At 39.7% G+C, this 12292-nt stretch overlaps 1 protein-coding gene across 1 annotated transcript; it reads left to right on the forward strand.

Moving 5' to 3' along the window:
* The first annotated feature begins 268 nt into the window (after window positions 1-268).
* Window positions 269-11413, forward strand: LOC129018352 (histone H2A.N). The gene is made up of 2 exons (XM_054459993.1): window positions 269-442; window positions 11019-11413. Exons 1-2 carry the CDS (start codon window positions 269-271, stop codon window positions 11199-11201), a joined length of 357 nt encoding a protein of 118 aa, XP_054315968.1. The 3' UTR covers window positions 11202-11413.
* Window positions 11414-12292: the final 879 nt, after the last annotated feature.

Consider the following 12292-nt stretch of genomic DNA (forward strand, 5'->3'; position numbering starts at 1 on the left):
CATGTTGCCCAGGCTGGTCTCAAACTCCTGGGGTCAAGTGATCCTCCCACCTCGGCCTCTCAAAGTGCTGGGATTACAGGTGTGAGCCACTGTGCCGGCCTACACCTAATATCTATTAAGGATTCTGAGAGCTTTCATCTTCTGCAGGTGTGATCATTAATTTAATTAGGAAAGCATACTTCAAGCCCTCCCTATAAAACCTTTTTGGAGCACACACTTGCCTACAGCCAGTGCTCTGAGCTAGTGGCCTAAGGATTGAGCTTTCAACATGTATTTCATTTGCTTAAATGACCTAAGATTCCCTAAGAACAAGACTGAGCTTTATTTCCCAGTCAAAAAGAAGTATGAGTGGGCCAACTCAGCCACTGGGAAGAAGAGGACGTGGAGAAAGAAGAGGAGGAAGGAAGCCTATTTTAGTTACATGGGGAAAATCCTAAAGCAAGTGAGTTGGTGCACTCTTTGTAGAAGCTTAGAATGGCCAAGAGAGGTATCATGTTAGCAGCCCTGGGTATCATATTGACTTCAACTTACTGTGATACAGGAGTCCTTCACACATTGTGTTCATGAAAAGTTATGTGCCAACAGCTTTTCTAAATTGGATCTGCTAATGGCTGCTGTCTTCTCTCACTTCGTTTTATTTCTGTTGGCAGCAACTCTGAACACCTGAGCTCTTAATGAATGTCTCTCTCGCTCTCGTATCCGTTGACAGGCAATCTGTAAATCTGTAAACTGATTCTTTTTTCTTTTTTTTGAGATGGGGTCTTGCTCTGTCACCCAGACTAGAGTGCATTGTTGCAATCATAGCTCACTGCAGCCTCCAACTCCTGGGCTCAAATGATTCTCCCACCTCAACCTCCCAAGTAGATGAGACTATAAGCCCACGCCACCATGCCTAGCTAATTTGTTTGTTTTAGTGAGTTTTTATTTTTTTCAGGTAGGGTCTCACTACGTTTCCCAGGCTGGTCTTGAACTCCTGGGCTCAAGCAATCCTTCTATGTTGGCCTCCCAAAGTGTTGGAATTATAGACATGAGCCACTGCGCCTGGCCTAAACTGGTTCTTAAACGCCCTCTCCTTTTTTTGTAGAGCAGATATTTGCCACCTAGTCTGTTCTGTAACTTTGAAGAGTGGCATGGATCGGTTTTCGTCAAATGTTGCTCTGTATTTCTAATATTAGGAGGGGTAGGCACCCTTGTTCCTTCCTCCTGCCCACCCAACTTCACTCCGTGGCATAAAAAATTGGTAGAAAACAATCAGGAAAATCTTCCCCCTCAAAAGCTGGGGAGATTCAAAAGATGTAAGGAGATTTTCTGAAATCTTGACTGAATTTTACTCCTTCATGACAAGGAAGTAAGTTTGAGTGTTCACATGTGTCATACCACAGCTCCCATATTCCAGTAATATCATCTAGAATCTGTTGCTTATCTTGGGAAAAGAAGGGGAAAATGAGATTAAGGAAAGATGGGAGAGGAGAGAAGGTGCATGATATGTAGTGAGGATATATAGAACAGAGCTTCTCAACCATAGCACCGTTGACATTTTGGGGCTGGTTAACTCTTTGTTGTGGGGTTCTGTGCATTGTAGGATGTTAAGCAGCCTCTATGGCCTCTATCTGCTAGATGCCAGTTGCACTCTCCCTCCCAGTTGTGACAACCAAAAATGTTCAGGCATTGCTGAATGTCCTCTGGAGGGCAAGATTACCCCCAGTGGAGAATCCCTGCTCTAGAGCCTGTAGGGCTGGTAGGAGCCTCTATGGGAATACTTGCATTAAGTAGTCCTTTGTGCATTCCCCTCTAATTAGTCTTTCTTTGGCTTGTTCTTAACTGTGTGGGCCTGGCAGGCCACCTTGTACCTCCCAAGGCTTGGGTCTGTGGCTGGAGTCACTGTCTCAGGGCACTGTGAGGATAAAACAAGATATTGGTTGGATAAATGTATTGAGTGTCTAAGTGGTCTAAGTGCAAGCCTTGTTTGCTGTGGGAACTCAGATGAAAATGATGCAGCCTTTATTGTAAAGGGACTCAAAATCCTGCGGTGGGAGAGAGTGTTGAGGAGGAAGTATTTCTCAATTATTAGAACCAGGAAAACTTTTTGAATCTCACATCGAGCCTCCCTCTCTCCTCCCTCTCCCTCTCATCCCCCATCTCCCCCTTCTTCCCTCCCTCCCCTCTCTCTCTTTGTCACACACACACACACACACACACACACTCAGCAACAAGAAGCCGAGAGCAGTGTGAAAAATATGACTTGCTCAATATGTCTCATGTGCAAGCGGAGCTAGGATTAGAGCGTTGGGTAAATGATTCTCAGAACAGCTTATTTTGACTACTCTGGCTGTCTCTCTAACATTAAACAAGGACACTAATGACATGTAGCAACATGTGATACAGGGCCTGACAGCAGAGAGTGCCAACGTCCTCAGTGGGAGGAGGAACTTAGTAAGTGTGTGTGGAACACAGATAAGGGAGCTGGCACTTGGGGAGGAGCCTTACAGGATGGATAGGATCTGAAGAGTGAAGTTGAGTGTCAGCATGGTAGGTAGAAGTGACAGATGAACAGTGGGGTGGAGGCTGGAAAACACAGGGACACATCCGAGGAAGACCAAGTTTTCCAGCCTGGCTGAAGACCACAAAGAAGTAATAGGAAGAAAGAGAGGCTGAAGATTGAGAAATGTTAAAGTAAAATGCTTACTTAATGTGAAATATAAAGGGGGAAAGCACATTCTAAACTAAGTGTTTTCCATCTTCAGACAGTGTTGGACGTTAACTCCACTTCTGTTAGGAAAAACCAAGTCACAAAAGTTGAAGTGACTGGAATTAGTCTGTGTTATCCAAACAACGGTTATCTTTCTCACCAGCTCCAAATTCCCCTCCCTCTCTTCTTTCTCATCCCAAGAAACTGCTGATAGGTACTGTGGACCCCAAAAATCTGAGATAGGTCTCAGTTAACTTAGAAAGTTTATTTTGTCAAGGTTGAGGATGTGTGTCTGTGACACAGTCTCAGGAGGTTCTGATGACATATGTCCAAGGTGGTAGGGGCACAGTGTGGCTTTATATATTTTAGGAAGACATGAGACATCAATCAATATGTTTAAGATATATACTGATTCAGTCTGGAAAGGTGAGACAACTTGAGGCGAAGGCGGGACAACTCAAAGTGGGGAGGGGCTTCCAGGTCATAGGTAGATAGGAGACAAATGCTTGTATTCTATTGAGTTTCTGATTAGCCTCTCCAAATGAGGCAATCAGATATGTATATATCTCAGTGAGTAGAGGGGTGACTTTGAATAGAATCAGGTTTGTCCTAAGCAGTTCTCAGTTTGGCTTTTCCCTTTAGTGATTTGGGGGTCCCAAGATTTATTTTCATTTCACATCCCCCCTTTTCTTTTTTAAAATCTTTTGGAGAAAACATTTTAGGAGAAAATTAGTCTGCTGTCAGGTTTTGTCTGATCTCTCATGGCTAGGATGGTTTATTTTTAGATGGGTAGGTCTTGAGTTATTAGGAAAGTTCGTTTTTAGTAAGTTGTGAAGTCTCATGTCCTATGAAGAGAAAGTAGGGGGAGGAAGAGAGAAAAACAAAAACAAAAGAACAATATTGGAAAATTGGTATAGGCCATATTACTCTGAAGTCCATACTTTAGTAGGCAGGTATGAAAGTGGCTTATGTATGTAAATAGGTTGCTATTATTTTCTTCTGAAGTTTAAGTTGTCTAGTTTCAGTTTGTAGGGCTTTATGAAAGCACAGCTTAGTTTTCAGTGACTCTAAATCGGGGAAGGGGGGGGAAGAAAAAATTGAAAACATTATTTTGAAGACTTGTAGCCAAGAAAAATTAGGGTTTGGTCCAAACTGTAGAAAATAATAAAAATCAAACAACATTAGGTAAGACTAGAATCTAATAACAGGTGTACCACAGTTTTTGAAATATAATTTTTCTCTCTCTAGTTTCCCATTTTTATTAAAGACAAATCATGGTAGGACTGATTTGTTTTATTATACTTGGCCTGATTATTTGTATATAGTGTGGTAAGAAAAATTTTTTAACATAGGCTTTTAAACTGGCTTTGATGGAACTTTGTTCCATAGAAAGAAACTTAGATAAGAGTTTTTAAAAGCCAAGCCCAGTCATGGATTTGTACCATCAAATACCTATGAGTTGAGTGAATTCTTCTCCTCTTGAGGTTCCAAGATAAACTTGGGGCTCCTGGGCCTGTCAGAAAGTGACATTCTTTACTTATCATAAGTCAGCCTGGCTGAAGACCTGTACAGGGACTGTGTCAACAAGGTATGAGAACAGTTTTCCTAAGGGGTTTTATTGGCTCCATAAGTCAAGTGTGATTCTTTAAAGGAAAGCACACCATTCCAGTCAAAGTCTTGGTAAAATAACCAGTTTCTCTAGTCGTGTCCTGTTATAAATGAAAATAGATTCTTACTGTACTTATGTAAATAACTGTATTTTCAAAAGTTAAGAATACTCATAAATAGTTTGCAAATTCTGGAGAAATCAGATAGAAACAAATATGGTTTAAAGTTTGTTTCATAGGCATATACTAAATTTTTAAAAGTTGTCAATAGCTCAAAAGAAAAGTTTCCTTGACTATGAAAAAAACAAAACAAAGGATCAGCAATAAAGTTTTAAGTCAAAAGTCAAAAAGATTATTTCAGTCTTCTATTAGGTCACTCCATGTAGTTAATTCTGTTTGATATTTATAAACATTTCCATTTTCCATGAGCCTTAAACATTTTTCTTCTATTCTGGTGTCACAGTCTCCAAAGTTATCAGAAATTTGTATTCAAGAATATCTATTAGAGCTTTATAGTTGTTTATAAAGACACCTTCTAAAGAGGACCAAAGCAAACAACAATTGTCTGTGGATGACAAGGTTTTAGGTCAGTCATAGTTTACATACAATTGAGAAGGAAATTTGTTACTTCTGTGGCACACAATAATTTAACATAACAATTATAATTACTGATAATGTATACTAAGTCATATCAGAATTATAGGAATTTCCCATAATTTTGGAATACATACTAATAACATATTTATATAAATACAGCCCAAATAAAGTCAAATATCATTTTATATTTGACTTGTTTCCTGTATGATTTGTATATCAAATAAGTCAAACTAGGACTTTTGGGAAACCCAATATCTTAAAGGATTAAATTTTGACTTTAGGGAACCTAATATCTTAAAGGATTAATTAGGTCAGAAAAAGACATAATTTATAATTTGATTTTGGAAATTTTGTAAAATATCAAAGGTTAAAAACACAGGTCATTGTAAAACAAGTCATTCATTTGACCAAAGTGATAACTCAAGGATTTCAAAAAAAGGCAAAAACTTTCATTCTTTGAGAGAGGACACTTAATTTTCCAAACAATAAGTCCTAATAAACAATATGAAGCCAACTAAAATTTTTTTTTTTTTTTTGAGACAGAGTCTTGCTCTGTCGCCCAGGATGGAGTGCAGTGGTGTGATCTCGGCTCACTGCAAGCTCCGTCTCCGGGGTTCACGCCATTCTCCTGCCTCAGCCTCCTGAGTAGCTGGGACTACAGGCACCTGCCACCACACCTGGCTAATTTTTTGTATTTTTAGTAGAGACAGGGTTTCACCATGTTAGCCAGGATGGTCTCCATCTCCTGACATCATGATCCGCCCGCTTCGGCCTCCCAAAGTGCTGGGATTACAGGTGTGAGCCACCGCACCCAGCCCTTGTTCTTAAAAATTTTATAAGCAATCTATAAAATTTTAATCTCGGCCAGGCGTGGTGACTCAAGCCTGTAATCCCAGCACTTTGAGAGACTGAGGCAGGTGGATCACCTGAGGTCAGGAGTTTGAGACCAGCCTGGCCAACATGGTGAAACCCTGTCTCTACTAAAAATACAAAAATTAGTTGGGCATGGTGGCATGTGCCTATAATCTCAGTTACTCGGGAGGCTGAGGCAGGAGAATCGCTTGAACCAGGAGGCGGAGGTTGCAGTGAGCCATTATCATGACACTGCACTCCAGCCTGGGTGATAGAGTGAGACTCTGTCTCAAAAAAAAATTTTTTTTTTAAATCTTGACCATAAGATATAATTTCCATAAACCTTTTATAATTTTATTAAGGAGTCAGTTAATGTTTCAAAAAAATCTTGTTAATCTGACATAGGGGCTTATGCATTGGTCTTGTATCAGTGTGTCTTTGACGTTAATTATTAATTTATAGGGAAACTGAACTTATTTTATCTCTCAAAATTGGCCCTTACAATCTCACATATTCACCTCTTCTGTGATAGTCCCTGGGCCTTGAGCAGTTGAATAATTTTAATTTCTGGCCCTGTGACTCAGGAATGTAGTTTATTTTAATTGGCATCTTCTATTGGGCCTGAAGATGAGGCTTTAATTGTTGTCAGTGTTTAAGATTTAGCAGGACTTGATGTCGTTTTTAGTCCCAGGAGTCAAAGTCCTATAACTCAATGTCACACGTACTTTAAAAGTACTTGTATTTAAAAGTATGAGCTGAAAATGAGTTGAAGGAGAGCATTACTATTTTGTGCCCTTTAAAAGGAGAAAGAAAACTGAAAATGGCGAGATGCAATGAAAGTTGAACTTTGGGCTAAAAAAAGTTAAAATCTCTTATAATTTATTAAGAGTAAGTCAATCCCTTAAGAAAATTTCATTGTTCTAACCAATTATTTAGTGTAGAAGTGTTTTTTTTAACATCCAGCCCAATTTCTAGAAAGATCATTATACTTTCTCTTTAATTGACAACTTGATCATATAAAACTTTTTTAAAAAATGAATTTTCTTATTGTAACTTACACAGACTGTTCATGACATGTTTGGACTTTCTGGCTTGTCCTGAACATCCCTCTTTCTTAAACAGTCATTTAACTTTAGGACTAAATCTACCATATAAGACTCTTTCTCATATAAAATTATTTCTCTTTATGCTTTCTTACCAAAAAAAAAACCTCTTTACTTTTATAGCTTTCTTTACATCTTTCTTATTTCTTGATTCCCTTTATCTTGTTTTATACATAACCTTTAAATACATTTTAAATTAGACAAGTCATTTACCTAGATTATTTCTGAAAACTGTGATAGTCATCATTTAAAGTTATGGAACCATCATTGTAAAATTATAACTGAGACAGTGATCTCAGTTTTAACCTCCAAGTTGTCCTTGTTCATTTTGGGGTGTAAGCTGAACTAACTTTGGGAGGAATTTCTAGTTTAGCTTTGAAACAAAGACGATAACAATCCCTTCCCCAAACCAACCTTACTGCCTGTAGACTAGACCATCTAAAGTCACAAAATTAGGAGTTATGGTAATCTTACTAAATTTAAGATGTAGTTTTTTATTAAAAGAATATCAATATCTTATTAAAGATTACACAAGTTGGCCAGGCGCAGTGGCTCATGCCTGTAATCCCAGCACTTTGGGAAGCTGAGGCAGGCGGATCACAAGGTCAGGAGATCGAGACCATCCTTGATAACATGGTGAAACCCCGTCTTTACTAAAAATTCAAAAAATTAGCCGGGCATGGTGGTGGGCACCTGTAGTCCCAGCTATTCAGGAGGCTGAGGCAGGAGAATGGCATGAACCTGGGAGGCGGAGCTTGCAGTGAGCCGAGATTGCGCCACTGCACTCCAGCCTGGGTGACAGAGCGAGACTTCATCTCAAAAAAAAAAAAAAAATTACGCAAGCAAAGATCATTCTGTTTTTGGGCTGTGTTTATAGTTTTGTAACCCCATACCAAATTTTGACACCTTTACAGTATTTGGCAGGGATAGAATGAAATTGTTTAATTAATAAATGCAAACAACAATGTATGTTGGCAATTATTAAGACATTTCTAATATTACTTTACCAATAATGTTAAAGTTAATTTATTAAAGATTTTACTTGTTATATAAACTTGAAAGAGCATTTGACTAGTCTTTTCTTTTTTCCTGATAAAGTGTTTGATTCAAGTGTTTTATTTTCTTAAGCCAATTAGTTCTTTTATATATTTTCAGTAGTGAAATATTATATATATTATATATACAACACATAAATACATAAATGTATTAGGCATGCCAATAGAAGTACTTCCTATCAATTCATAAAAAACTTTTTTTTTCCTATCTTAGACTTTCACATTCTTGACAACCTGTTTTATTATCTTAGGCACTTGTCAGTTAAATAGTCTTAAACTTGTATATTAAAGGAAACAACTCGGGTAAAAATCTAATAGCAAAATTTACATCGTAAGTTATGGAGAGAAAAAGTCTGTGTTAGAGGGACATTAAAATGGATTTAGTTGTCATTTGAACATAAAATTGTAGAAATTATAAAGTCCTTTTAAATACACGCACACACCCCCTATAGTTTTTACTTCAGAACTTTATCCATGAGATAAATACAAATTCACCAGCTTACAAAATGAACATGTTGGATCTAAACAGTGGTTTTTATCTGAAGAGAAAAATAACAGCAGATTTAAAGCAGGCAGAAAAGTAAATAGCGAAAAAGAATTTAGGAACAACATAGTCTGCAGGTCAACCTTAGGGGTCTTTTTCTCTAATGTAAGTGTGTATAAAGACCATATTCCATTTTACATAAACTCTGGCAAGTAGAGGTGTCATAAAACCTACGGAGTGTTCGAAAGGGGGTCATTCTCTTTGTTTTCTCCTCATTCTTAGATTATGTCTCACTCTTTTTCTGAAGAGGGGGACCTGAGCTGTGGCCTCAGGTTTTTTGTGTGGTGGGTTGATGTGTGCTGCTTGTGGCCAGACTCCACAGTGTGTCACCACTAAGTTGTTTCACCCTCTTACATGTCTCAGTTTCTCTCTCCAGAGGTCTAAGACTTCTGAGAGGGTTCAAAATGCCGGGTGATCAGTCTTTATACGTGTTTCCTGGATAAGTCTTTTTTTAAAATTAATTTTTGTTGGAGATTTCCCTGTGGGGTTGTTGTATGTCATGGGGGTCAACCCCCCAGACACTCCCACGAGGCCCCCGGTCACCCAGGGGCGCCTTTCAGCTGGGGGGAGCAAATGCCCTTTCTCTTCAGAGCTGAGAAAACTCAGTCTCTCATTTATCTATGAAAACAACGTTCAGTTCCTCATGTAAATGTACACAGACAAGCCGAATCGAGATTAATTTTGGGAGACAAAGTAATAGACAAGACCTCTTAGAATGCATCTCTGAACTAGAATTAGGCTCCTTAAACAACAACTTCCTAGGAGAGAAAAAATAAACAACAGCCAAGGGCATTTCCTGTAAACTGTGTTCAGCCACCCCTACTTTGTAGCTCTCATCCACCATTACACACATCAAGGTCAAATCCTCTCACAGTACAAGATAATCTCTGGTACCCCCAAAGCCAGAGAGGTCAGGTCATGTAATACAGAAAAACAGACCTTTAGACCTAAGAAAAATCTGCCTATGACTCTTGAAACTCAACAAAGAAAACAGAACACCCCAAAGGGGTGACTGGAACCTTTGTTCTGAATTCTTTTAAAGGGTTCAAGTCATTAGAAGCCTCCTCTAGATTTTTTGGTACTGTAGATGGCAAAGGGGCAAGGAGGTATGGGGTGGAAGAAAAGTAAATGAAAGAACTTTTTTTTTTAAGACAGGAAGTAAACACAGAAACCAAATGCATTTTTTAACTCATTTATAGTTGTGTGGAATTTTAGTCAAATTAGAGAGGTTTTGTTACCCATAATTTGGAATTTTCACTTGGATTTGGTCAAGTCAGGTAAAGCTGGTCAAATCTGATGGAAGAAAGACTGGAACAAACAACAACAACAAAAACCCAACAATATGATCACTGAGTGTTCTATGGAGAAAAAATTAAGACCAGCTGGTTGTTGAACCTTAGCCAAGACAAAACTCCAATTCAGTTATTTACCTAGGTTTGGGTCTGAGGCTAAAGACTGCTTTCTACCATCCTAGAAGTAGGAAAAAAAGCCTCAAACTCCTCTTCCCTGCTGAGAGTGAGCTCAAACTCCATAAAGGAGTTACCTGCCTTCCATCATCCTGTAAACAGGGAATCTTGCCTTCCCTGTTGGAAGCAAGTAAAACTCCAAAACAAACAAACAAACAAACAAAACAAAAGAGGGAGGAGTTGTACAGCAAAATAAACTTTAGTTCTTGACTAAATTTGGAGAGATCAGGGATTCTCTGGAGGGGGTGCTCGCAGACTTCAGTAAATTGTCCTATTGGTTTGAGCCATAAAGTTAGCTCATGCTCGTACCAAGCACCGACAGGAGATTTGTCAAAGGTCAGGAGCATCTCTACTCAGAAGCCCTTTATGGTTACCAAAATGTGAACCCCAAAAATCTGAGACAGGTCTCAGTTAATTTTTGTGTGTGTGTGGTTGTGTGTATGTGTGTGTTTTGTCAGTTAATTTAGAAAGTTTATTTTGTCAAGGTTGAGGATGTGTGTCCATGACACAGTCTCAGGAGGCTCTGATGACATATGTCCAAGGTGGTAGGGGCACAGTGTGTTTTTGCATATTTTAGGGAGACATGAAACAGCAATCAATATGTGTAAGATGTACATTGGTTCCATCTGGAAAGCGGACAACTCGAAGTGAAGGTGGGACAACTCAAAGTGCGGAGGGGGCTTCCGGGTCATAGGTAGGTAAGAGATGAATGGTTGTATTCTACTGAGTTTCTAATTAGCTTCTCCAAATGAGGCAATCAAATATGTATTTATCTCAGTAGAGGGGTGACTTTGAATAGAATGGGAGGCAGGTTTGTCCTAAGCAGTTCCCAGTTTGACTTTTTCCTTTAGTTTAGTATTTTGGGGCTCCAAGATTTATTTTCCTTTCACAGTACAACAGCCTGTTTCATCAAATGCCTGTCATTGCCCCTTTAGGTGGTTTATTATTATTTTTTAATTCATCATTCAACTTGAAGGTCGCTTATATTGTTCCACTTGTACATGAATTCATAGAAACCATGAGTACTGGGTGTTGGGTCAGACCACAACTGTTCACTGTGGGAAGCCTTTACTTCTGTCTCACCTCTGTGCCATTTCTCCCCTAGATCCACCCTGATTTCAGCGGGCGTTCCTGGGTCTTGTATGCACTAGGTGCCCTGAATGCTTGGCAACTGGAATGGGTTAGCCTGGAGGCATTTAGACTGTCCTTCTACAACCACAGAAGAGCCATCACTGGCAGAGAGGTCCTTGGCGCAGTTAAGCAGAGATCTTCTCAGAAGAGCTTTTGAATAAATGAAGTTGTTCAGAATGGCCTTGTTAAAATGACTCACTTGTCAAAAAACTGGATGTGTTGGAAGGCTGGGTTGGAAGACAAGATGTCCGAGAAGCTGTCCTGCTGCATGAGGAGTTTCATTGCTACACACCTAGTCTCTGGGTCCTGTGTTTTTGGCCTCCAGCTTACTTCGTGAACATAATAAAGGAAAGGCATTTTCTCTTGTGCGTGCTATGTGTGCATGTGTGTATGCACTTGTTGTCTGTGGCTATTAATTTTTTATGTATACTACTCCCGTTTTGCGCTTACCCATTGTATTCTTTGAAGGACACAACTAGATCGATGACACTGTATACCCATCATCTCTCCCCACTCCAGACTGGGGGTGGAGACTGCTGCACTAGAATGAACTGAGATCACAAAGGATTGGGGGCAAGTTGGGGGACACAGATGTGGGGGTATTAATCCAGGGAGAGGGGAACTTGAAAGTAGACAGTATTGCCCAAACTTGCAGTGTAATGAGGACTGCTGCCAGCTTCTGGCTTTATCCCTATCCACCTGTGCCTGCCTCTCCAACCTTAGCCCCCCAACCTTTGCTTTGGCCGTAATTTTCCCTTTTACCTGGCTTGTGTAGATTGCTATGGCTCTTGACAGTGTTGAGACATTGTTTAGGCTCCTATGAGGAAAGACGATTTTTAAAATTTAAGCACCTCTGCCATGATTTATAGGAACTAAAGCAAAAGGTATCTGCTTGCTCTTTGAGTATAAGAATTGAGGCATTGGGGCCGGGTGCGGTGGCTCACGCCTGTAATCCCAGCACTTTGGGAGGCCAAGGCGGGCAGATCATGAGGTCACAAGATCAAGATCAGCCTGCCAACATGGTGAAACCCCGTCTCTACTAAAAATACAAAAATTAGCTGGGTGTGGTGGCACGTGCTTGTAATCCCAGCTACTCAGGAGGCTGAGGTAGGAGAATTGCTTGAACCCGGGAAGCAGAGGTTGCAGTGAGCCGAGATCGCGCCACTGCAGTCCAGCCTAGTGATGGAGTGAGATTCTGACTCAAAAAAAAAAAAAAAAGAATTATGGCATTGGTTATCTATGTAGCAC

The sequence above is a fragment of the Pongo pygmaeus genome, chromosome 19 (genome assembly GCF_028885625.2).
Source record: "Pongo pygmaeus isolate AG05252 chromosome 19, NHGRI_mPonPyg2-v2.0_pri, whole genome shotgun sequence".
In the NCBI taxonomy this organism is placed as follows: Eukaryota; Metazoa; Chordata; class Mammalia; order Primates; family Hominidae; genus Pongo; species Pongo pygmaeus.